General features: G+C 40.8%; 1 protein-coding gene across 1 annotated transcript in view; it reads right to left on the bottom strand.

Moving 5' to 3' along the window:
• TSPAN3 (tetraspanin 3) overlaps positions 1–21,893 on the bottom strand; it is a 28,333-nt gene extending 6,440 nt beyond the window's left edge. The window contains exons 1-6 of the mRNA XM_055418070.2: positions 21,632–21,893; positions 7,708–7,899; positions 7,389–7,463; positions 3,617–3,718; positions 2,552–2,704; positions 2,209–2,292 (exon numbers count right to left, since the gene is read on the bottom strand). Of these exons, the coding sequence (XP_055274045.1) occupies positions 2,209–2,292; positions 2,552–2,704; positions 3,617–3,718; positions 7,389–7,463; positions 7,708–7,899; positions 21,632–21,694 (669 nt within the window). The 5' untranslated portion in view covers positions 21,695–21,893. The remainder of the gene's footprint in view (positions 1–2,208; positions 2,293–2,551; positions 2,705–3,616; positions 3,719–7,388; positions 7,464–7,707; positions 7,900–21,631) is intronic.
• Between the last annotated feature and the right edge of the window lie 1,908 nt (positions 21,894–23,801).

Here is a 23,801-nt window from a genome sequence, read left to right as displayed (position 1 = left end):
TCTCTATCAGGGTACGTATAAAAGCTCATTGCTCTTTGAGCTGTTTCTGCCTTCATCTAGGTTTTCCATATCCTGGTCACTAATCTACATCAGATTCTGAATATCAAAAGTTTAAACATTTATAGATATTCACACATATTAGAAAATCCTTTTACTGCAAATGGATGTTTTTTCTCTTAAAACTAAAACTTAAAAAATTTTCAAAACCGCTATGTTTCAAGTCTGCAAAGGTTCTCAATCTCTGACTTAGTTTTGCTGAACTTGAAACATCAAAGCTTTATCAGATATTATTTAAGCCACAGTGACTTAACTATAAAATGGTATGAGAAGGCATATTTAAGAGACTGGTTAGAATGTTTATTAGTCCCCACTGAAAAATATTTAATGAAGAAATATTAATAAGCTGGTTAATAAGCTCAAGTAGATGAAGGACATATCTGAGTGTTGATTTTCATTAGCCTTTTATATACATGTTGCATACTTCATGATCATAAGCATCATACACTTCTTAAGCTTTTCTGCTGCATGCTAATATATGCAGCTTTATTACCACACATAAAATCATTAAAAATGCACAGATCAGGATTTCACTTGGGTAGATACCACCTTCATGTTTTGTTATTTTTAGCTAAATGACAGTGTTTACACAGAGAAAATATGAAATACACCCCTGCAGATCTACAGATTACTGCTCCACTGAGCCACGGAGTAAATGCTTAGAAGGGCAGAGACCATAGCAAATAGAGCTAGGCTTTTTAATCAATCATTTCAGAGCTGTTTGAATACCAGCAAAGTAAACAATCACCTTTTTGCCATTTTAAAAGGCACTTCCTACTAAATACACTAATTTCTGTTCAAATATACAGAGAGCAGACAAGCCAAGCAACTTACATATAAATTAGCAATTACATTGGTTTATCTAGCAGTTTAGTGATAAAAAAACTTTAACACATTATTGCCTGGGGGATTTTTGCAGAAATTAATGCCTGTGGTGTTAATATGTCTCTGGTCAATAATGAGCTAGAATAGATTCTCTGGACCTGAAGCATGTTTCAGGAATATACTAAAAGAACACTAAAGAACACTCTGAGAACTAGATCGGATGAAAAGGATTTTCAATCATTTAAAATAGTTGTAATGTTCCTCTAACAGAATCCCTAAGATAAAATATATATACCTGAGAAACCAGGAATGTAGGTAGTTTAACTGGGCAGAAAAATAGTCATCTTCCTTATTTGTTTTTTAGGTGGGTATGAGATTGAAGATTAAAGGCAGGAGAAGGGGATGACAGAGGATGAGATGGTTGGATGGCATCACTGACTCGATGGACATGCATTTGAGCAAGCTCCAAGAGTTGGTGATGAAAGGGAAGCCTGGCATGCTGCAGTCCATGGGGTCACAAAGAGTCAGACATGACTGAGCAACTGAACTGAACTGAATTGATGAGGTATAAAGGATATGTGTGGGTTTGTTTGTTTTTGATAAAGTGAGAGGTAATTAAAACAATTACCAGCTACTTTGTACAAGCTATTAATAAGGGGGGGAAAAAAGACTGTTTTCACTGGCAGGAGCTGGGACAAGTACCCTCAGCTACCAAAAAGACACGAGACATTTCCAGATATGCCAAGTGCTGTGACAGACTTCTTTATGCCAGTCTGTCTAAAAAAACTAAATCCACAAATACTAGGGCGGTTAAACCTCAGTTTTTACTTAACAGTCTTTTCTGTAAAGTGATAAAGTTGCTCCTATTAGTGTAAGAGACTAGTGTAGTGCCAGTTCTTGATGTATGTATATTAACATATAAATCCCTTGGAGACAGGAAAGCAAGAAATGGAAAAAGAAACAAAAAAATTAAAGCTTTCCATCTCCAAGCTAAAATAAAGCAGTTTGATTTTTTTTTAACAATTGTGTGAAGTTCTAAAGCATCTCCCAAGAATACATTATGACACCAGTCTGTATTTTGAACACGTCACTCACTAATCAAGTCAAGAAAATAAAATAAGAAGTCCCCCATCCAGATCTCTGGTTTCTGGGACCATTCTGGGTCTACGTCTGGAGACAGGAAATAGAAGATGTTGGAAACTGATGTCTGTACCTCAATCACTTCCAAGTTATCCATATACACAAAGCTTAACTGCATTTGGTGGTTAAAAACCATTCGGTGTTGACATTGGAGAATCTGATAACTCCTTGACTAGCTGTGCTTACCTGAATAGCTGCAAATGCCAACGCTGCCCAGATAACATGCATCATGATTTCTTGTAGCTTCTTCACAACTAGAGCCTCACACCCCTGAAACACCCAAAGTCATCTTCATTAGTCTTTTTAAAAAGGGAAAAGCTGCAAGGTCACACATTACTACTCACTGGCAGAAATGGAAATGACAAACTACAAGAAGGAAAAAGATAATGCATTTGAAAATGACTTATATTAAAATTAAATGACATTAAAGGCAAGTAAAAGAAGGTAGAAAAGTTCTAGGTAGAGATAATTCACCAAGAAAACAGGTTACCAGGCTAGATTCAAGTGCTAGTCAAGAAACTGAACTTACCTCAGCATAGAGATCAGAGGGGTGGGCCAGACTCCCGTTACAGCTGCTGGCTGTCTCTTTGCAACAACTAAGAGGGACGCTCTGGTTTTTGGTTTCTTTGAACCAGTCTGTATTTTCCCAGTCTGAATAGTTGTGAATTCCACAACAGTGCAGCTAATAGAGAAGAGAACAGAGACATCAGTCCTCATATAACACATGGCCCTGTGTTGAACTTCAGAGTTCTGTGTACTGCAGAGCTTTAAGCGACTTTAGACCAGTGATGCCCAGTAGAACTTTCTGCAATGACAGAAATGTTGTAGGTCTGTAAGTTCAGTATGGTAGCAACTAGCCACCCAGAACTACTGAGTACTCACAATGTGGCTAGTGTTGACTGAGGAAGTGAATTTTTAACTTTAATTTAAATCGCTACATATATTTAGTGGTTCTAGACCCTCTGTTTGAAAAATCATGTTGCCAACAAGGGATAGTTTATAGCTAAGAAAAAAATCTTTAATTTTGCCTGTTAAACATCTGATTCTGAATTAAATATTATATCCAAAGTATTTAAAATCTTTTGTCTGAAATGTCTGGGATTTAAGTTATAACTAGCAAAAGACATGTGGGAGTAATAGATCAAATAAGATAGGCAAATAGTGGATAAATTTTGAGGTTAGTTTATGGACACAAAGATCTACTAGATGATTCTACATTTAGATATGTTTCAAACTGTCTACAATAATTTTTACGGTTTTGTCTGTTATCTTTGCCGGTCTTTTCTTCTAAAGGTATGTGAAAGACTCCTCTAAAGTTCATTTGGGCTCTTAACTTTCCTGTGACATAAACCTCTTGCCCATTATCACCCCTTTAGCTAATTTTTTTTTGCGGGGAGGGACAGATGTTTCTTATGGCTATGCTAGGTAATGGTGGAAAAAACTTTTCAAGGATGAAGGTGAAAAATACCAGACTCATTATGCAGCTAACCATGGCTATAAAGGTATACTGCTAATTTACACAGTAACAGAGATAAGTTTAACGTTGACTCAATAGCGACTGGTTCTCAAAAACAAACCAGCTTCAAGAACTCACCTGTCTCTGAACATAGTCAATGGCCCGGCTAGCAGCATCAGGGTTGGTTCCATTGTAGGTCTTATATACCTTCTGAATGCTGCGATCAACTTCATTTTCCACCTGAATCAAAACAAAGAATCCAATCCCTCAAAAGTATTGGTGATAATTAACATTAGTCAAGGCTCCAGCTAATGCCTAAATGGCAGGTATGTAAAGTTTTGAGATAGCGCTATGAATTTCTTGTAATAAAAAAGTTCTCTCCCTTCCTGCCTTCAGGTAGACTCAGGTAAAATGTCAGACATATTACAATAGATTAAAAGCAATCAAAGAGACGATTGTGTGCAAGATGGCAGGCTATCTATTTACGAAAGAAGGAGAAAGCAGTTGAGCCTTGAGATAGGTGTCCTAATATCACCTCCTTTTTCAAATGGGGTTCTTAGAAGACCTATTCATTTTCCTTTCCTGCTGCTACTGCTGCTAAGTCACTTCAGTCGTGTCCGATTCTGTGTGACCCCATAGACGGCAGCCCACCAGGCTCCCCCATCCCTGATTAAACAACTTAAAAAGTACCCACAGGATACTTTTGGGACAGATACCAATATTACATTTTACTTAATATTTATTTAGACTTGGACAAATATGCAAAAGTAACCAACAGATTAAAAAAAAAAAGATCAGGAAATCAACTCTTCAAAATATATCACTGCCAACAGAGTGGCAACTAAAGTGTCATTTAATTAAGTTTGCTTGTACCAGATTCTCCTTACCATTTTAAGATGATGAGACCTATTTGGTAATTTTATCAGTCATGTGGTTAAGATCATAAAATTGATAACCAGACTGTAGGCAGGGGCATGATCCACCACATTCTTTTTCTTAGCCTAGTTGTCTGGTACCTTATACAGCAATGGTTAAATAGTAAATCAGCCTATCATCTCTGACTCTAAACCATAAGTTACAATGAGAATAACCCCGGGTGTGCTCAGAGAATAACCTTAGGATGCCTTTTATCGGTTCTATGTTGTTGTTTAGTCACCAAGTTGTGTCCAACTCTTGATAATGCATGGGCTGCAGCCCACCAGGCTCCTCTGTCAATGGGATTTTCCAAGCAAGAACACTGGAGGGGGTTGCCATTTCCTTCTCCAGGGGATCTTCCCCACGCAGAGATCGAACCTATGCCTCCTGCACTGGCAGGCGGGTTCTTTACCCCTGAGACCCATGGAAGCCTGTAACAGCTCTACAGTTATACCCAAATTAATTAATTTAAAGCAGCTGATTGCAGCCATGAAATTAAAAGACGCTTACTCCTTGGAAGGAAAGTTATGACCAACCTTGATAGTATATTAAAAAGCAGAGACATTACTTTGCCAACAAAGGTCCGTCTAGTCAAGGCTATCGTTTTTCCCGTGGCCATGTATGGATGTGAGAGTTGGACTGTGAAGAAAGCTGACTGCCGAAGAATTGATGCTTTTGAACTGTGGTGCTGGAGAAGACTCTTGAGAGTCCCTTGGACTGCAAGGAGATCCAACCAGTCCATTCTAAAGGAGATCAATCCTGGGTGTTCACTGGAAGGACTGATGCTAAAGCTGAAACTGCAATACTTTGGCCACCTCATGCGATGAGTTGACTCACTGGAAAAGATTCTGATGCTGGGAAAGGTTGAGGGCGGGAGAAGGGGATGACAGAGAATGAGATGGCTGGATGGCATCACCGACTCTGTGGACATGAGTTTGAATGAACTCCGGGAGTTGGTGACGGACAGGGAGGCCTGGCGTGCTGTGATTCATGGGGTCGCGGAGAGTCGGACACGGCTGAGCGACTGAATTGAACTGAACTTAGCCTTAAATGCTGCTGTAGGTAGAAGGCAAAAGTGGGCAAAAGAGAAAGGAAAGGGGAAAGAAAAGAAGAAATGACCAGAAAAGAGAAAAGAAGGACAAGCAGGGAGTGGCTGGCAATAGTTGTCTTGGTGTTTGAGTTGGTAGGGCCCCTCGTTCCTCAGGAACAAGTTGTAGGGTTGCAACTCCCAGTATGATGCATTTGAACTGTGGTGCTGGGAGAAGATGTTAGAGTCCCTTGGACAGCAAGGAGATCAAACCAGTCAATCATAAAGGCAATCAACCCTGAATATTCATTGGAAGGACTGATGCTGAAGCTGAAGCTCCAATACTTTGGCTACCTGACTGGAAGAGCTGACTCACTGGAAAAGACCCTGATACTGGGAAACACTGGAGGCAAGAGGAGAAGGAGACGACAGAGGATGAGATGGTTAGATGGCATCACCAATTCAATGGAAATGAGTTTGAGCAAATTCTGGGAGATAATGAAGGACAGGGAACCTGGCATGCTGCAGTCCATGGGCTCGCAAAGAGATGAACACAACTGAGCAACTGAAAACCAACTCCCAGTAACCTTTTTCTATGTCTAGGACCAAGACATTTTTTCCTAAAGAGGCAATGGAAAATGAAATCCTTAATTTAATTCTTCTCAAAGAGAAATCTGGGAATCTATGGACTAAGAAAATATGAACAAATTTCTCAGCTGACCAACCATTCATTTGTAGATCATTCTACAGTCAAGGAGATGCTTATTCCTTGGAAGGAAAGCTATGACAAACCTATGACAAAGATTGAGGTGGCACGAGTGATAAAGAATTCCACCTGCCAATGCAGGAGACATAAGAGACGTGGGCTTGATCCCTGGGTCGGGAAGATCCCCTGGAGGAGGGCACAGCAACCCGCTCCAGTACTCTTGCCTGGAGAATCCCATGGATAGAGGAGCCTGGTGGACTACAGTCCATGGGGTCACAAAGAGTCAGACACGACTGAGTGATTACCACTTTCACATGACAAACCTAGACAGTATACTATAAAGCATCACTTTGCTGACAAAGGTCTGTACAGTCAAAAGCTATAGTTTTTTCAGTAGTCATGTATGGATATGAAAGTAGGACCATAAAGAAGGCTGAGTGCCAAAGAACTGATGCTTTCAATTCGAATTGTGCTGGAGAAGACTCTTGAAAGTCCCTTGAATTCCAAGGAGATCAACCCATTAAATCTTAAAGAAAATCAACCCTGAATATTAGTTGGAAGGACTGATGCTGAAGCTCTAATACTTTGGCCACCTGATATGAAGAGTCAACTCAATGGAAAAGAACCTGGGAAAGAATGAAGTTAAAAGGAGAAGGGGGCAGCAGAGGATGAGATGGTTAGATAGCACCACTGACTCAATGGATATGAATTTGAGCAAACTCTGGGACATAGTGAAGGACAGGGGAGCCACGTGTGCTGCAATCCATGGGGTTGCAAAGAGCTGGAGTGACTAGCAACTGAACGACAACTAGAGTTATTTAAAGAAAAACTCTCTACAAACTAGGGGTTTCTCTGGTAGCTCAGTCGGAAAGAATCTGCCTGCAATGCAGGAGACCAGAGTTCAATTCCTGGGTCGGGAAGATCCCTTGGAGAAGGAAATGGCAACCCACTCCAGTATTCTTGCCTGGAGAATTCCATAGGCAGAAGAGCCTGGCAGGCTACAGTCCATGGGGTCGCAAGTTGGACACGACTGAGCAACTAAACCTGCACCCCTAAAACTAGGACAGCAACAGAGTAACATTTTGTTACAGTAAATGAGACAAGAAATCGTGACACATAATTTCTAATTATCTTTATATTTTTCAACTGATGGCTAAACTGAAGGCAAAAGAAAATGTTTACTCTGAAAATGAGTTTGTTCTATTTCACTCAAAACACTTAAACCACCTTTTAAAACATATAAATTACAGTAGACAACATACCTTTGCTCTGTAAACATATCCCAAAACCACAACAACAACTTCTGTGACAAAAACCAAGAGTAGGATGATGACAAACTGTAAGGAAAATGTAAGGAAACATTGTCAAAAATTAAATACAAATGAAAAAATAGCTCTAAATATTGATAAAAAGCAATTATCTGAGATAACTGCTACAAGTTTAAGACACGTGCTAATTCTATTCCAATTATAAAGAGAGCCAAAGAGAATATGGAGTTTCATGCTCAAGTCAAGCAAGTAACACAAATGAATATTCCCACATATTACGATGACGCATATGGTCAGGGAAGAACTAACTTACCGTGGCAAGTCCACAGCGGCTTTCCCGGATTGTGGCACAGCAGCCAATTAGCCCAATAATGAAGAGCAGGGCCCCGACAGCTATGATCACCACAGCAGGGATGAGAGTGTACACATCTTCAAAGAAGTGGTCATAGTCGTCGTAAGTGATGAAGACATAGGCTCCGACATAGCATAAAATGCCAGCGGCTCCCTGTAGAAAACAAGGTCAGAGCGCTGGTAAAATTCTCCAACCCCTGCTGGGAAACATTCCCACTATTTCTTGGCACGTTAGAACTCAACGAGATTTTCCACCACTTTTAAACCTATTTGTAGACTTCTCAGTGAAGCTGAAAATTACTCATTAGTAAGAACATTTCTTTACTAAAGTTGAAAAGTCTTCCAAATTCCATCTACTCTTTGGTAATTGCTGGCTCATCTAGGACTGAGAAACCATTCAGTTCAGTTCAGTCGCTCAGTTGTGTCCAACTCTTTGCAACCCCATGAATCACAGCGCGCCAGGTCTCCTTGTCCATCACCAACTCCCAGAGTTCACTCAAACTCATGTCCATCGAGTCGGTGATGCCATCCAGCCATCTCATTCTCTGTCGTCCCCTTCTCCTCCTGCACCCAATCCCTCCCAGCATCAGAGTCTTTTCCAGTGAGTCAACTCGTCGCATGAGGTGGCCAAAGTATTGGAGTTCCAGCTTTAGCATAATCCCATACATAATATGGATGACAAGAATGAAAACACACACCCCCCCCAAAGGCTTTCTGTAGTCAATTACGATCAGCACAGAGGTGCGGGCTGCCCCCCTCAAATGGGGAAATCAGGACAAGTGGTAGAGTCAGGACCTGAACCCAGGTAATCTGACTCCAGAATCTGCATTTATACTCTCATCTCTTGCCTTGGGGAAAGAAAATACAATAGTAACTAATAACCATGATACATGATACCCACTTCTAAAAAATTTGCTGTCCTAGTTGAGACAGTGAAATGGCAAAGCTAGAGGGCTGAATGACTAAAGAACTTTGCAAACCCTTTGTGTGTGCTAGTCACTCAGTGATTTCTGACTCTGCAACCCCATGGACTGTAGCCTTCCAGGCTCCACTGTCCATGGGATTCTCCAGCAAGAATATTGGAATGGGTTGCCATTCCCTTCTCCAGGGGATCTTCCTGACCCAGCGACTGAACCCGGGGTCTCCTGCATTGAAGGCGGATTCTTCACTACCTGAGCCACCAGGGAAGCCCCTTGCAAACCCTTTAAGTCTATTTATGCTTCAGAATTGTGTTTCTCGAACTATGTGAATGGGAATCACCTGAAGATCTTATTAAACTCCAGACTGATCAGTAGGTCTGGGGGTAGAACCTGAGATTCTGCATTTCCAACAAGCTCCCAGCTAACGCTGCTGATTTTTGAGCTACACTTTGAGGTACAAAGTTTTAAAGCATGAGGTACAAAGTTTTAAAGCACCTACAGGGAAAGTGAATGCAGAAAGTCATGGAACTGCTGCAGACACTGTGCTCCACCTACAGAGTTTTACATACATACACTCTCCTCTCATCATTGTCAATTTTGCTATTGTGTCAATTTTGCCAGCACAATGCTGACAGCCGTGTTGCCTGCTTTATGTGAATGAGCAAATACAGTGTGAGGCTAAGTGTTAAAACATCGGTTTAATGCATTATCATTTATAGAGCACTTTGAAGCTTTCATATAAAAAGAATTATTTCACCATTCTTTAAAATTTAACACATACATCATGAATTTTCAAACTACAAAAGAGCCTCCACAATGATATCATTAAATCTTCTCAACCGGGAAGCAGTTTAAGTCTGTGGGATTCTGTAAGCTTGGGCATCATCAGTATATTTTCATACACTAGGCCAGTAGAATCACTCAGATTTGGAAGGAAAAGACTCCATTTATAGAAAGCTGAGAAAGTAACTTGACTTAAAATATAAATAAATAACACGGACTTTTTAAGAGACATCAACTAGAATAATGGAGCCAATTCAAAAAACCATATTCTTTTCAAACTCTCCTCTGGCTTTCAGGAGGCCCAACTGCTGGCTTTCCTCCTATTTCTTGCACTGCTTGCTCTCTCATTCTCTTTAGGGACTCTCCTTTACCAGACAAATGTTAGTGATCTCCAGGGTTCTACCTTTGGCCCTATTTAGTTCTCATTTTGTAGGCTCTCCATGGGCTAGCCTAGCTATGGCTTCACCAGTCACTGTAGCTCTCCACCTAAGCCGTCAACTCAGAACTACACATCCCCATCTGGAAGTCCCACGGTCGCCCTGACCTCAACCTACCTCAAACCCTCGCTGCCTTCCTGCTCACTCCATTAAATCTGCCCTCATATTTCGTATTTCAGAGCAAACAGTACCAGTTACTTTTCCTAGTCAAATGCCTGAGAGTTACTCTATACTCTTTCTGTGACCTACCTCTATACCCCATCAATCTCCAAACTCCTTCAGGTTTACTCTTTTATTTTTTAATAATTTTATTTATGGCTGTGCTGGGTCTTCACTGCTGTACAGGTTGAGGCTACTCTGTTGTGGAGCACGGAATCCCAGGCTCAGCAGTCGTGGTACATGGGGTTAGTTACTCTGCAGCATGTAGGCTCGTCCCCTATAAGGGATTGAATGTGTATCTCCCACGTTGGCAGGCTGACTCTTTACCACTGAGCCTCCCGGGAAGCCCCAGATTTCCTTTCAAAACACCACCTGAATACTGTTAACTTCTCTTCAACCCTCTGAAGTGCTTGTCTTAATTCGGGCCTTACCACTGTTCACCCTAAACCTTACTTGCTGACCCTCCTTCTTTCCTTTAATAATATGTTCTTTATATGATCAGTTATTTCTGTTAAAAATATAAACCAGAACAAGGCATTAGCATGTTTAAAATCAGGATGAGGCAAGTAAGGCCTCTGATAAACTAAGTTGTTCCCACTTTCTGGGCTCGGACTCCACGACCTCTCATCCATCCTGAACAACTGAAAGCTGTTATTCCAAATGCAGTACACATTCTCTTACTTCTTTACCTCTGCTGCTCTCTTTGGAATGCTTTCTTCATCTGCTCAGGAACTCCTTGTCACCCATTAAGATGCAGTTTAAATATCACCTCTTCTTTAGGAAGCCATTCTTGACCATTTCAGACAGGATTAGGTGCCCTTGGTCACAAACCACCCCCTACATAGTTCTAACGGCATTTATCACAGGTGTTGAAATTATAACTATATAAATCTCTGCATGCCTTTAGGGCACAAACTTTGCCCGTCATTCTTTCAGCCCTGAACAGCTAGAGAAGCTCTTAGCACGTGGTAGATATTCGTCAAAATTCATTGAGAACAGTTCATCTCATCCCTTCCCTTGAAACTGCCCTTTAAGCTCAATCATAAATCTTTCGTTTGAATTTACTTTGTTTCCTCTTCAGTTCAATCTTACAGATTTTAGTTCACTATTCAAACAAGATTTAGCAACTTAATCGAACTTACTTAATTCTTAATGGCCATCACATCTGGAATACATTAGTTTATAAATGCTTTACTTACAGCAATTGAACCTGTTCAAAGACCCTCAGTTCACAACATACTTACTTTGGGGACATTATTACGGGATGATGGAAAACATAAGAGAGAGAAAAGAGGAGAAACAGTTTAATAATTTGGGTGCATTAACCACAGAAGTATATGGAATACTTAACACTCATATCAAAAACTTTTTCTTGATTACACATGTGTGATATGCAAACATACATATGTACACACAAACATTTTGTTACAGTGAATACTTTTAGTCCCCAAACTGAATTAGAAGAAATCCTATATATGAAGCAATCAAATTTTATCCAGTTTGTCTTCACTAGTCATCTCTCTACTCTTTGGATTCTTAGCTTTTCTTACTCTAATGGGCAACCTTCATTTTTTACAAGGCTTGAATTAAAATAAATTCCATCTTTGAGCTGCTAGTAAACATAATTAAAGGCTACATAACTTTGACTGAAAATAAAACTGGAAGATGTATGTACTCAACAGTTTGAAATACAGGACATTGAAGAACTATTTCCATTTTAGATATGAAACGAGTTTGAGATCCCTGCAAGGCTCGCCCTTGGTGCTGCCTGGGAGGGGGCCAAGCGAAACACTTCCAGTGCGGCCATCCTCCACCCAGTCCACCCAGACAGCTAATGAATGCAACGGAAGGAGGAGATGCCATCTGTAAAGCTGCCTTTTCCTTTTCTAATAGATCTGAGAGAAGTTTGTTTTCCCAAACTGCAAACTAGTCAACATCTAAATCACACAGTGCAGTTGAGAACATAATGCTTCTATTTTGACAACATACAGGGGGAAGCAGCATAGCAGCTGCATATACCAAGCAAAAATTGCAATGATTGCTGATATGAAACTACATAAATCAAATAACTCATAAATAGAGGGTGTCCCCTAAATTTTCTTCTCTTAATGACGTGTGTGTGTGTGTGTGTAGTCACTTCAGTCATATCTGACTCTTTGCAACCCTGTGGACTGCAGCCTGCCAGGCTCCTCTGTCCATGGGATTCTCCAGGCAAGAATACTGGAGTGGGTTGCCATGCTCTCCTCTAGGGGATCTTTCCAACCCAGGGATCGAACCTGTATCTCTCATGTCTCCTGCACTGCTAGGCAGCAGGTTCGAAGCCCAATGACATGTAGATATAGTGCTTAATAGAAGTTGTATAATAAACAACTTACGAAATGATACCAGTTACTCTGAAAATACAGAGAAGGTGTCCTAACAAGAGCTGAAGACCTAAAAACAGCAATAAACAACTGTTTTAATGACATCCAACCATCCAAATGACAAACATAGGTTGGGCATATACGGTAAATGTAAGGAAGGTTGTAAGTAATTCCTAACTAGGGACTTGCAGTCATGAAGATTTTTAACATAGGAGCTGTGGCTATCAGAAAGGCTAAAAGGTGAGCAGGGTTAAATCCTTCTTCTGAAGGGTCATGCTGGGATTGAGATCTATCAAAGGCTCTGGGCTTTGCCAACAAAGCAGCTGCAGAGGGGATGAAATGCAGAACTTGGAAGCAGCTGAACTGCTTTAGTCACCACTGAGAAAATCTGAGCCTATAAGGAGGATTTGTGGAGGACAGTATACTAAAAACATTCATCCTTTTTACAAAGAAGTGAAGGGAAATTTAAGGGAAAGGCTGAAAGCTGAAACAATAGGAGAAAAAAGAAAAAGAATTTTCTGAAAACTGTTCTTCCTTACCCCTTTCAAAAATCTGCACCAGGCCTTTAGTTGCGGTACACAAACTCTTCAGTTGTGGCATGTGGGATCTAGTTCCCTGAGCAGGATCGAACCAGGTTCCCCCAGTTGCACTGGGAGCATGGAGTCTTAGCCACTGGACCACCAGGGTAGTCCCTCTTCCTTACCCTTTAATAAACTCATGTTCTAAACTGTCACAAAATTTTAAAACCTTAGGAAAGCCAGTGCTTTGCACAACACCAAGCTATTCCTCCAAAAATAAAGCTGTTAGAAAATTTTAGAAGTATGAGTTCCAGAAGCATGACACTTCACTGTATCCTTTCACCCTTTCACTCTCTACATACAAAGGTAAAGCCCTTTTAAAGTCAGAAATTTCATTGTTATGTAAGATTGATTTTTCTATAGTTTAGAAACCAGTGTTTTGGTTTTAGAAACTAGTTGTTTTGTTTCTGTACTTTTCAAATCTTCTGAGAGAGATGATAAATACTAAAATCCACAAAACTCCTAAATTCTTTACTTTTCTATGAAAGGAGAAACAGGAAATGAAAGGGAGCACATCAAGCACGGTGAGCTTGCCACTGGAATGCGGCAACATTAAAATTAACAGACTATTCCACAACAGGAGATGAAACAGCTCTGCTGTCAAAGTGTATCTGTATGGAAATTTAGAAATGTGAAGGTAGAAGCACCCCACAGAGCATCTGGGTGAAGATAAGGCAAAGAACAGAAGTGATTTTCCTGCAGGACAGGGTGAAGATGAGGGGCCATCTGAAGTCACTCAGCTAAAAGCAGAGTCTGACAAATTCTTCTCATCTGCAAGAACTACTTCTGTGTGATTTTTGCCTCCAACAATTGGTAAAGCAGAAGCGATTGGAATGTTGGGAGAAAAAAAAGAAATACTTGGCAAAAACCACTGTGTACTCCAGACTTTGTAAGAATGCAGATTTCAAAAAGCAGAGAGGGAAAAAACAGCAGCAGAAACTGATCTTATGTATCTATTTTTAAACATTTAATTCAGAGCTTTCTGTATGGTCACAATAGTCTCTCATGTACCTATCTCCCTTCTCTCCTACAAGGAATCTATTGGTAATTCTATACAGCGCATTTAACGCATATATATGGAATACAGAAAAAATGGTACTGATGAACCTATTTGCAGGTCAGGAGTAGAGACGCAGACAAAGAGAACAGACTTGTGGACACATTAGGGGAAGAGGGTGGGGTGAAGTGAGAGAGGAGCACTGACATATACACACTTATGTGTAAAACAGATCGCTAGTGGGAAGTTGCTGTATAACACAGGGCGCTCAGCCCAGTGCTCCATGACAACCTAGAGGGGTGGGATTGGGGATTGGGAGAGAAGCTTCAGAGGGATGGGATATACCTATATTTAGAGTTGAATCACGTTGCTGTACAGCAGAAACCAACACAATATTGTAAAGCAATTATCTTCCAAGTTAAAAAAGTTATCTATTTGGCTGTGCCAAGTCTTAGTCGCAGCACGTGGAACCTTTGATCTTCGTTTCAGCACGCTGGATCTTTAGTGGTGGCATGAGAAATCTTTAGCTGTGGCATGTGGAATCTAGTTCCCTGACTAGGGATTGAACAGGGCCCCCAGCATTGGGAGTGCATTGTCTTAACCACTGGACCACCAGGTAGGTCCCTATACAGTGCATTTCTGAAAGCTTCCCCAGACTCCACCCTCAAGCCATAGGTTTCTTAAAATCACCTTAAATCTTTCAGCATTCTACCACTTACAAAACATTCTCTAATCAAACATATCTGTTTCAGTTCTGACTTACTCTGATAAAATACTTCGTTATCATTAAACAGAATTACTCTTTTACCAAGTCCAATGCTGCATATTTCTCTTATCACTCAAGAAAAAAAAAAGACTATACTATACCAAAGATTTCAAATCCTCCTAACAGAAATTAAAGCTATTTTATTCAAGAATTTAGGAAGCTATTAAATATATAATTTTCTCCATAACAAACTGGTCAACAATAAAGACAAGCGGTATTCAAAGATACATAAGGATACAGAGAGAAGAGCCCTCAGCAGTGTAAGAAGAATCTTTCTGGAACTCAATCTGGCAACACATCATTAGCCTCAGCATTTATGCTTTTGCACCTATTAACTGTACTTCTAGGAGTCTATTCTTAAGAAAGGAGGTCAGATGGAAACAAAAGATTTGTACAAGGTGCATTCATCAAAATGTTAAAATAACAAAATTATAATGGCAAAAATAAAATATCATGTTGAAGTTTGACAGAAAACAGCAAAAGTCTGTAAAACAATTATTCCTCAATAAAAAAATAAAAAAATAAGACTACTATACACACACACACACACACAAAGAAAAAACCCAAGAATCCAGAGATATATTTGCATTATAGCCCTTAAATATGTTGAAGCATAATTTAGTAACATGCTTGTGGTATGTTAGGGGAAAAATACACTTATGCATGGATATTCATAAACACCAAAATGTTAATACTGGTTGTCTCTTGGTGGTGAAATTATGGTAATATTAAAATATTTTTTAGTGTCTTCTTTAAAAAGGAAATACATATTTGCAGAATCATGAAAGTCAATATTTAAATTTGTATCTGAAATTGAGATTTGTTGTTCTTTAACAAATGAATTCTTAAGTCTGTCCTTAACCAAAACATAAAATAGGAATCTCTTCAATCCCAAATGTTTTAGGCACCTCGGCCAATCTTCCCTGCTTATGACTTTTCTTGGGTCTTCCTGGCTTTGAGTCATCTTTAGATGATTTCTGACTACTTAACACAATTCTGATCATTTCAGTACACATCTTTTTTCCCCCATAAATACCACCTATCAAGGAGACAAGTAAAACAAAACCCTACTTTGAGCTGTAACATTCTGAGAATAAGCCACTTCTTCCTTTATTATCAATATCTCTATCATTATTGCCATTATTTTTAAAGAAAGAATATTTTAATCCTTTAAACCAATATTACTCTGAAGATATTCCAAAGGTCATCTTCCTCAATCTGTCCTATTTTCACTTTTTCTGTATTTGACTTTTTAAAATCATTGTTTATCTAGCTTAACAAAATTTTTCTACTTAATCCAATTTATATCTCCCAGTTGAAAAACCCAAAACATTCAGGCTTCAGTGAAACTGGAGATCTGCAACTGCCACAGTCAAACTATTGTAACAGCATGGAAATTAGATACTTTCAGATTGCAAGGCTCCAGGGGTCATCTGAAAGAGTATTTTCAGAGTATTTAAATATGCATTTTTCTCTGAGACTCTCTATCCCCATACCCTACTCCAACTGTAAAGAGTCAGTTATTACTACTGATTGGAGCCTGAGGTGTTTCAGCTTCATAACAGGAGTTTGCCTTTGCTTGGGTTATGTGTTTAATCAATAGCAACAACAATGTAAAATACAGTATGTCAGCATTTACTATAGATTTCCTTTTAGTAAGTCAAAAACAAATACATCAATGCAAATAATTTCTCTCAGCTACTGGCTCTACCAAACTATTATAGAGGGGGAGGGAGGAAAGAGATGACATTTTTAAAGGAAGACTTGAGACTGTCCATGTGGAAGGGGGAGGGAAAGGAGCAGCTAGAAATTAAATTCAATAGGATATTAAATGATTTTGCCTGTCTGTCTGACCCCTCTTCCTATAAGCTGTTAGAAAGCAGGAACTATACCTTTTGCATTTCTCAAACAGGTAAAGCACAGATATTCAGCAAGTATTTACTGAGTGAATGAGTCTTAGGGTATACTTGTTTGACGCAAGTATAAATTTTATGGAATAAATTTTTTGCAAAATTCCTAATGTTGGATCTTATGGAATAAAACTCATTAAAATATTTCAAAGCATGATAAATACCCTAAAAAGGTAATAAACAACCTATTTCTTAAATTGCCAATTAAAGAGTCCTCCTACATTCCCATTGCTTTGAGTTCTTTCAGTTAATAACTCACAGCCACAAGGTATTTGGTCCAGTGGACAGTGACTGAGAATGCAGTAAGACTGGAAGTGATTCATTTTCTTAACCGTCAAAGACAAGAAACAGGTCTCCTGTTATACACCATAACTTGCTTTTCTTCTAGTAAACTGAGAAACAACCATGAAAAAAGAAATCTGTTAGCTGAAGGTGTGCTCCAATGACATATTCTTTGTCGGAGGAGTCACTCATGAAGATGGGAATACAAGAGGTAGAGAAACAAATTCCAGGATGTGAGATGAAGGATCCAGTTTTAAAGTATCATATTCTCAACTCGAATGTGCAAGATGTGCTAGAAAACACAAAACGTGTATATGGAGATGTGTAACAAGCAATTTTTCCTCATTTATAATGAAATATTTCAATATAAATTTTTATATTTTAAACAAAAGCATGAAGGTATAGCTAAAACTTCTTTTGGTAATTTGAACACATCAAATTTGCCTTAGGGCCTGTAGGCTGTTCCTTGTCTTAAATGTTCCCCATTTCCTCTAAATCACCCCAAAATCTGTTCCTTCACATATTCCAGATTAAATTTCACCTCTTTGGAGAAGACTTCTTTGCCAACCTAAAGCAGCCACCTAATCACTCTATAAAATCATTCTGTCTTAATTCTCTGCATAACATATCACTATCTGTTATTTTTCTTGCTTATTTTTAAATGTCTGCCCTGTAAAGCTCTGTAAGAACAGAGACCTTCACTTTTCCACCACTTTATCAGTAATAAGCAAAAAGTGGGTGCTTAAACATTTGTGTAGTATCTGCTTAACAAAGCACATTTCCTTAATTTTATGTATTCACAGAGGGAAATGCAACTTGAAACTTTTTTAAGACAAATTTTAAAGCTTAAATAAGGTTTTTAAACAGGATTTGTATTTCATATGAATGAATGATTAGTGAAGCTGCCACATTCTAAAGTTGTTTCCAAAAGCCTTTAAAAGGTGTTTAACCTTGTGGTATTTCCTACTCCACAGCCATTTTAACATTACTATGGCCTTTCATACTGATGAAAAACAACACCCTAAACAGATATGCCAGACTAGAAATTCTGCAAGCATGGACAAAGGTTTCTCTTACAGTCTCTATAATGCCTAAGATATGTGTGAGCAAAATAAACACTAGCCAACTGGCTCTTCTTCTAGGGTAGAAAAAGTAAAGGTAATTTGTATAACATGGGACTTAATTAAGTACTCAATTAACTGAACAGAATAAAACCTGAAATTATCAAGTACTGATTTAAACTTGTTTTAGATGAGGCCTCCCAAGTCAGATCAAATGACCCACTGAATTAAGGGTCTTGTCTGACCTTGGAGCAAAAGTGCAGTTTAGAGAAGAGGTTAATGACTGTTTATTCTAATAGCCTTCAAAATTTAGAAACTAAACATTTCTGTCTTCCAAAAATCATCATGGGTCTAGCACTAATACATTTACATTTAAAGCTATGCCACTCTGTAAAAAACAAAGAGATCCAAGTTGTACATCCCTTCACTTGTCCAAAATTACCTTTCATGCTACAAGCCCTAATATTTTGGAATTTGGTGATGAGCTCTCAATTTCCATTAAGACAAACTTAAGGACTTTAGAAACCACTGTTTCCCCTTTGTCTGTGCCTTTCCACAGTAATTTTCTTAGAATGTACTGTCCATAATAATCTACACCAAGTCAACATTAACAACTTTGGCTGTTACATCATTTAATGCCGACTCTAAGCATTTCAAGTACATAGCTATTTCCACATCACAACTCACTGAACAAACTGCCAACTGAACCAGGATATCAAGATATTAAGAGGCAGAGTTTAAATATGTTGCCAAAGCAATTAAACTTCAACACTTATTAACAATCAGCTGATAGTAAAGAGCCAATGCAACAGTTAAAAAAATCTTTGCTACCGCTGACCAATGGTGGTGGTGGTGTTACTAAGTTGTGTCCGACTCTTGCAACCCCATGGATTGTAGTCTGCCAGGCTTCTCTGACCATGGGATTCTCCAGGCAACAATACCGGAGTGGGTTGCCATTTCCTTCTCCAGGGGATCTTTCCGACCCAGGAATCGAACCTGGGTCTCCTGCATTGCAGGCAGATTCTTTACCAACTGAGCAGATAAATATTAGAGATGCTCTATGTAGGGAATGCTTATTCTTACACCTATACATTAAGGTATTAAAAGGTGGAACGGACCACTTATAAAAGAATACACTTATCAGAACTGAAGAATGCAATATAAAAAACCAGGAAGAACAGGTTAACATGTTTTATGTACTTCCTCATAATGACCTAATTTTTTAAACTGACAAGTTAAATAGTCTAGTTTAAATGCTGGTGGAAGTTCTAAACAAGGTTAAAATCATGTTTTGGAGCAAATGAATCTAACACTGCCTAAAGAGCTCCTTCCCCTTTGCAAGTCTTTTGATATCACACTTTGCTCTAACACCACAGACTCTAGAGTATAGGACACCCTGGGTTTGAAGGCTGGCTCTGCCCCACCTTGGGTGTGCCATTTTAAGTAAACTTTAATGTCCTCATCTGTAAAAGAAGCATAATATTCCCTGCCAAATGAGGCTGTTATGAGGCTTTATTCCATTAAAGTGCTTAGCACAGTGCCCTGGGTATAAAAAGCACTCAAATTTAGTTATGATTACCAACATCATCAGATTCCAACAGTTGGTCCCTAAACTGCTAATTCTGTGGGAGGCACATCTAATACTGCTTCCTTCTTTGTTATGTTACACGAATCCTGCTCTGTGCCACATTTTCCCCCTAAATGTCTGCTTAACTTCCTCATCACAGTTCACCTCACAAACATTTTACTATTCTACTAACCTAGATAAAGGGTGTTTAACCTCAGCCTTGGCAAGAACTCACCATGAAAAGCACAACCGAAGTTCAACATAACCTTCTTCATGAAGTGCCAGTAATAATACATATACCTATATAATTTCTAAAGATGAATGAATCTTTGAATAAACTGCAATTTTAAATGAAAATTATTTAAAGAAAATGGTTCCTGTATTTCCAGTACTTTGTTTAACAATTCCAGTCCCTGAGCTTGAAAAGCCTAGAAGTCACCTGAGAGTACACAGATTCTTCTTCAAAATCAAACTGTATGCCCATAAAAATAAGGGACTGTAAAGGATACGAAGCTAAGTCTACACTTAAGAATCTTCTTATCTAATAGTGTTTCTCATCTGGAGATACTAGGAGATTCTTTTACCTTTTAAAAAGGCTTCTAAGTCAAACTAAAGTATAAGAAACACTGCTCTAAACGGAAAAGAAGAAATCATGGAATCCTGATGTCACGTGGGTGATCCTGAACAGTACTCTCAGTCAGGATGCTTTTCATCACACCATACCCTGAAAGACTCTATGGCAAAAGATGTGTGTGGTAAGTGCCCTATGACGTGTAATTATTCTTTTATGCTACAGCAGTCAGGATATGAAAAGTTTCATTCTTTGCAGGGGGAGGAGGGAACTGGGTTGTAAGAAGGAAAGGATTCTTTCCAATTTAGGTATGTTTGTGGGAAAGAAGTGAATGGAGACATACAAAAGGATGGGAAGTGGAAATGTTCAAGAAGTGTCCTGGAGACTGGGGACAGAGAAGTGTGTCCAGGTATTTAAGAACATGGTTTAAAAACATGGTCAATCGTGAGGAAGGCAAAGATTTGAGGACTTTGGTTGCAATACAAGGAGGGTACTGAACTTTATTCTACTGCTGAAGCTTTGGGGGAGGGGTGTGTGTTTATTTTTTATATGAAGTAAAGTGATGTGAAGGAAGAAAAGCTTAATAAGATTTATCCGGGTGCAAGGTCCAGATGAACTAGAGGGTGGAGAGGCTGATAGGAATAACACAGGTTATTACAAAAGTCCCTGAAGAGATAAGGACCTGAAGTAAGACGAAGTGCTTTATAAAGGGCCCTTTCTTTGGGGGCGTGTCCAAAAAAATTCATAAGCCACCTTTTATTGAAAGTGAACTCATCGCTTTCTAGATCTTGTGACACTCGAGTCATATTTAACCAAGGTTTATAATCTCAGGCTACCCACCCCCACGACCAAACAAATTTCCTGGTCACAGGACTATTTAGCTTCTCAAGTTGAAACCTTTCCGTTTTCTGGACTGGTAACCAGTCGACCAGTTCTTCACACACAAAGAGCTCTGAGGCAAAATTCCTCACGCCTGAGTCGGAAGCGTGCCCGCACTTCAGCACCGTTTGCTCACTCGCCTCGGGGCTGCCAGTGGAGCCGCGGGGGCTCCGGGCCCTGACAAAGAAAGCGGAGCCCGACCCTTTGGGGAATATCCTATTTCGAGCCTGATGTCCTGAAAGAATCTGCAATGAGAGCTCTCCGTCCAGCAGGCTGCTCCGGGGGGTGGGCTCTCAGCGCCGGGCTCCTGGCACAGAGCCGGGCCAGGGCGTTGGGCCCGAGACGGAGGCCGCCAGAAGCCCCCGAGGGTTTCTCCTCACCGCCCTCTACACCCCGAGTCTTCGTCCCGGCCGCGGAGGGAGCGAAGCGAAGCGGCCTCCGGGGCCAGGCCCTCCCGGGTCTCCGCCGCAGGGTCCCGGCTCTCCCCCACCTCCTCAGCGCCCGCCGCGACCCAGCCTGTGTCCCCGCTGGGCCCCTACCGGCGCTTCAGCCGAGGCCTCTTCGGGCCGCAGCGCCGGCCCCTCGCCCTTTCCCGCCCGCTGGCCACGCTCACCCAGAAGATGAGGTTGAGAAACACCAGTACGGTCTTGGAGGAGGTGATGCCACACTGGCCCATGGTGCCGGCGGTCGGCTGCGGCCCTGCTCGGCGAGCGGGACGCGCTCACCGAGCGAGGTGGCAATGGCGACGGCGCCTCCCCACAGGGAACTGCACGGCCTGCGAGGCGTTCACCGCAGCCCCCGGCGCCGTCGCGCACCCCAGCCCCAGCAAGCACCTCGCTCCTACGCGCAGCCGCCGCAGTCTCCGCAGGGCCCCCGCGCCGCTCCCTAGCAACCGAGTCCCGCCCCGGGACAGGCAGCTTAAGCCAATCACTCCTGTGGTGGCTACAGCGAGGCCACACCTCTTAAAGGAGACGAAAGCTCAGCGCCCTTTCTGGGCCTCTGGCCGCCCTTGGGATGCAGATGGTTCACTAGGGAAGTTTCAGAGGACTAAACCCAGTCCCTTTCTATTGAGCTGCGTTTGCCATGCCAGGCTTATAGGTGATTCAGAGCCCGAAGGACGCCATCTTTCTACCTAGTTCGTCCTCCTATGGAAGTCAGAGACACTAATTATCTCCCACTCCACACTGAGATTTTCCTGACCAAGTAACACCTAAGCATTGTCTGGGAGCGGTGCAATGAACACCAGCAAATAATTATGGAGAACTTATTGTGTCAAGCCCTAGGCTAGCTCTCAGAAGAGTCATCCTAAAGGAGAAAAGGCTGGTTATGGGGTTGGCAAGGTGGAGACATTTTCGTGTATGTGTGTGGTTGGAGACAAGGTAACACATCGAGTCTGTTCCTGGATAGACTATTCCAAAGGGGAACAAGATTTAGCAGGATTACATAAACATTGTTTTATATTGCAACGTTTCACACTCTTCTCCCAATCTGGGATTGATCATATTAATTAACAATTATTGAGAGCCTACCCCATGTTAGGCTTTTTATGACCATTTGCTCAATTAATTTCCATCACAACCTTTAGGTGGAAGGTATTGTGGTTATCTGGAGAAGGAAATGGCAACGCACTCCAGTATTCTTGCCTGGAGAATCCCAGCGACAGAGGAGCCTGGTGGGCTGCCATCTATGGGGTCGCACAGAGTCGGACACGACTGAAGTGACTTAGCATGCATGCATGCATTATGGTTATCAGCCTCATTTTCCTGGTGAGTAATTGAGGCTTAGAAAGATTAACAAATTTACCCAGAGCTACAAAGAGAGTAGGTGGTGTAGAGCAGAAACCACATTCTCAGCCACACACAAAACTGTTCACTGTCTTACCTGCCATTACAACCCTGCACACCCTCCTTAAATTTGCCCATTTGCTTGTCCTTAATCATCTCGTTCTCTACAGTCTCCCTAGCTAATCACCTTCTCCAGGCACTCTCAGCAACACCTTTTCATCTCAAACTCCTATTGATTAGCACCAAGCAGCAGCTGCCAGCTATTCATTCTTTAAACCTTTTGCAAGTACCACCTCTGTGCCTCACAGTTCTAGGTGGTGAGTATTTAACAGTGAGCAAGACAAATCCTTGCCCCCATGGAGCTCACATTCTGGTAGAGGAGATAGACCTTAAACAAATAGGCAGTTAAGTTTAATGACATGATATTGAGTAGTGACAGAAAATAATTCAGAGAATAGCGTTGACATATATCCTGTCAGTTCAGTTCAGTCGCTCAGTCGTATCCGACTGTTTGTGACGCCATGAACCGCAGCACACCAGGCCTCCCTTCCATCACCAACTCCTGGAGTCCACCCAAACCCATGTCCGTAGAGTCGGTGACGCCATCCAACCATCTCATTCTCTGTCGTCCCCTTCTCCTGCCCTCAATCTTTCCCAGCATCTGGGTCTTTTCAAATGAGTCAGCTCTTCGCATCAGGTGGCCAAAGTATTGGGGTTTCAGCTTCAAAATCAGTCCTACCAATGAACACCCTGGACTAATCTCCTTTAGGATGGACTGGTTGGATCCCCTTTTAGTCCAAGGGACTCTCAAGAGTCTTCTCCAACACCACAGTTCAAAAGCGTCAATTCTTCAGTACTCAGCTTTCTTTATAGTCCAGCTCTCACATCCATACATGACCACTGGGAAAACCATAGCCTTGACTAGACAGATCTTTGTTGGCAAAGTAATGTCTCTGCTTTTTAATAAGCTGTCTAGGTCGGTCATAACTTTCCTTCCAA

The sequence above is a fragment of the Moschus berezovskii genome, chromosome 21 (assembly GCF_049115385.1).
Source record: "Moschus berezovskii isolate FMDL1 chromosome 21, NW_MosBer_1.0, whole genome shotgun sequence".
Taxonomy (NCBI): domain Eukaryota; kingdom Metazoa; phylum Chordata; class Mammalia; order Artiodactyla; family Moschidae; genus Moschus; species Moschus berezovskii.
Note: the sequence above shows the minus strand (reverse complement) of the source record. Positions and strands in the feature narration are given on the sequence as shown.